This window comes from Branchiostoma floridae, chromosome 17 (genome assembly GCF_000003815.2).
Source record: "Branchiostoma floridae strain S238N-H82 chromosome 17, Bfl_VNyyK, whole genome shotgun sequence".
NCBI classification, from domain to species: domain Eukaryota; kingdom Metazoa; phylum Chordata; class Leptocardii; order Amphioxiformes; family Branchiostomatidae; genus Branchiostoma; species Branchiostoma floridae.
This window is the reverse complement of record NC_049995.1, coordinates 5,497,917-5,499,161: the sequence shown is the minus strand read 5'-3', so window position 1 is coordinate 5,499,161 and position 1,245 is coordinate 5,497,917. Positions and strand designations below refer to the sequence as shown.

Genomic DNA, 1,245 nt, shown 5'->3' with positions numbered 1-1,245 from the left:
CCATTGTAGATGGACTCATATCCATCTATGACTCATCCAAGCCTGACCAATCAGAACCAGCTACATCCCCACAACCTGACCAACCAGAGCCTGCCACATCATCACAGTCAGACCAACCAGAGTCAGCTACTTCAGAACAATCTGACCAACCAGAGCCTGCCCCATCAGAGCAGCCTGACCAACCAGAAACTGCCACGTCAGAAAAGTCTGACCAACCAGAAGATGACACAGCAGAACAGAAAGATCAGCAAGAAAAAGAGGATGAAGGTGAAGAAAAGGAGGGAAAGAAGGAACAGGAAAAGGATGAGAATCCAAGTGATGCTGAAGAGGACAAAGACAACAAAGCAACGTCAGAATCTGGATCCCCTGGTCCACAAGAACAGAAACCAGAGGAAGAAAAAGATGAAAACCCGAGTGATGAAGAAGATGATGATGATGATGATACTTCTGCTGAGGATGCTGAAAAATCTGACAGTGTAGAAGAGGTGAAAGGTGAAGGGTCAGAGGGCAAAGCACCATACATACTGCAGCAGCTTGACATTGGTGACTGTGGCTTTGGTGACGGCGGAGCAGAAAGTTTATCTCGTCTTCTTGAGCACGATTGCGGTCCGCACGTACTGATGCTGACGGGTAACAAGGGCATCTCTGCAGACGGGTGGAAGAAGATCGCTGACGCGCTGAAAACCAACACGACGGTAAAGGAAATCCATTTCGACTACTGTGAGATCACTAACATCGAAGTGGCCATGTTGGTGGACGGTCTGTCAGAAAATAAGACATTGCAGACAGTTGACTTGGAAGGGAACAACATCGCGTTCGGAGGCGGGCGCAAGCTGCTACAGATGCTGGAAAAGAACAGCACGATTCTCGACATGAAGCTTCACGAGGGAAACAGTGGCATGGGAGATGGGGTTAAGAAGGAAATCCAAGACATCTTAGAAAAGAGGGCATCTTAGTGCAAGCAATGAAACAGTCTGAAGACATTTTCCAAATCTAAGGCAATATCCAGTCATCTTTTTTCTCATAAGGGTTATAGAATGATACAGCAGTAAAGGATCTAGTGGTTTTGCTTACTTTTGATTATTTTGTATATGGCTCTATCAACAAGGTGTTTTTGAGAGTCAATGTGTACAATATACTGTACAATGTAATTATTGACATAGGAGACTTTACAGACAAACCTGTACAAGTGGCCACCTCTACAAAAGGACCACCTGGTCTCCCTTGAATAATTTTTCCCACTAA

At 45.3% G+C, this 1,245-nt stretch overlaps 1 protein-coding gene across 1 annotated transcript in view; it reads left to right on the top strand.

The window, feature by feature from the left end:
• The window catches only part of LOC118404983 (glutamate-rich protein 3-like), an 18,562-nt gene extending 17,606 nt beyond the window's left edge, over positions 1 to 956 (top strand). The window contains exons 18-19 of the mRNA XM_035804382.1: positions 10 to 349; positions 476 to 956. Coding sequence (XP_035660275.1) covers positions 10 to 349; positions 476 to 956 — 821 coding nt within the window. The remainder of the gene's footprint in view (positions 1 to 9; positions 350 to 475) is intronic.
• The last annotated feature ends 289 nt before the right edge of the window (positions 957 to 1,245 follow it).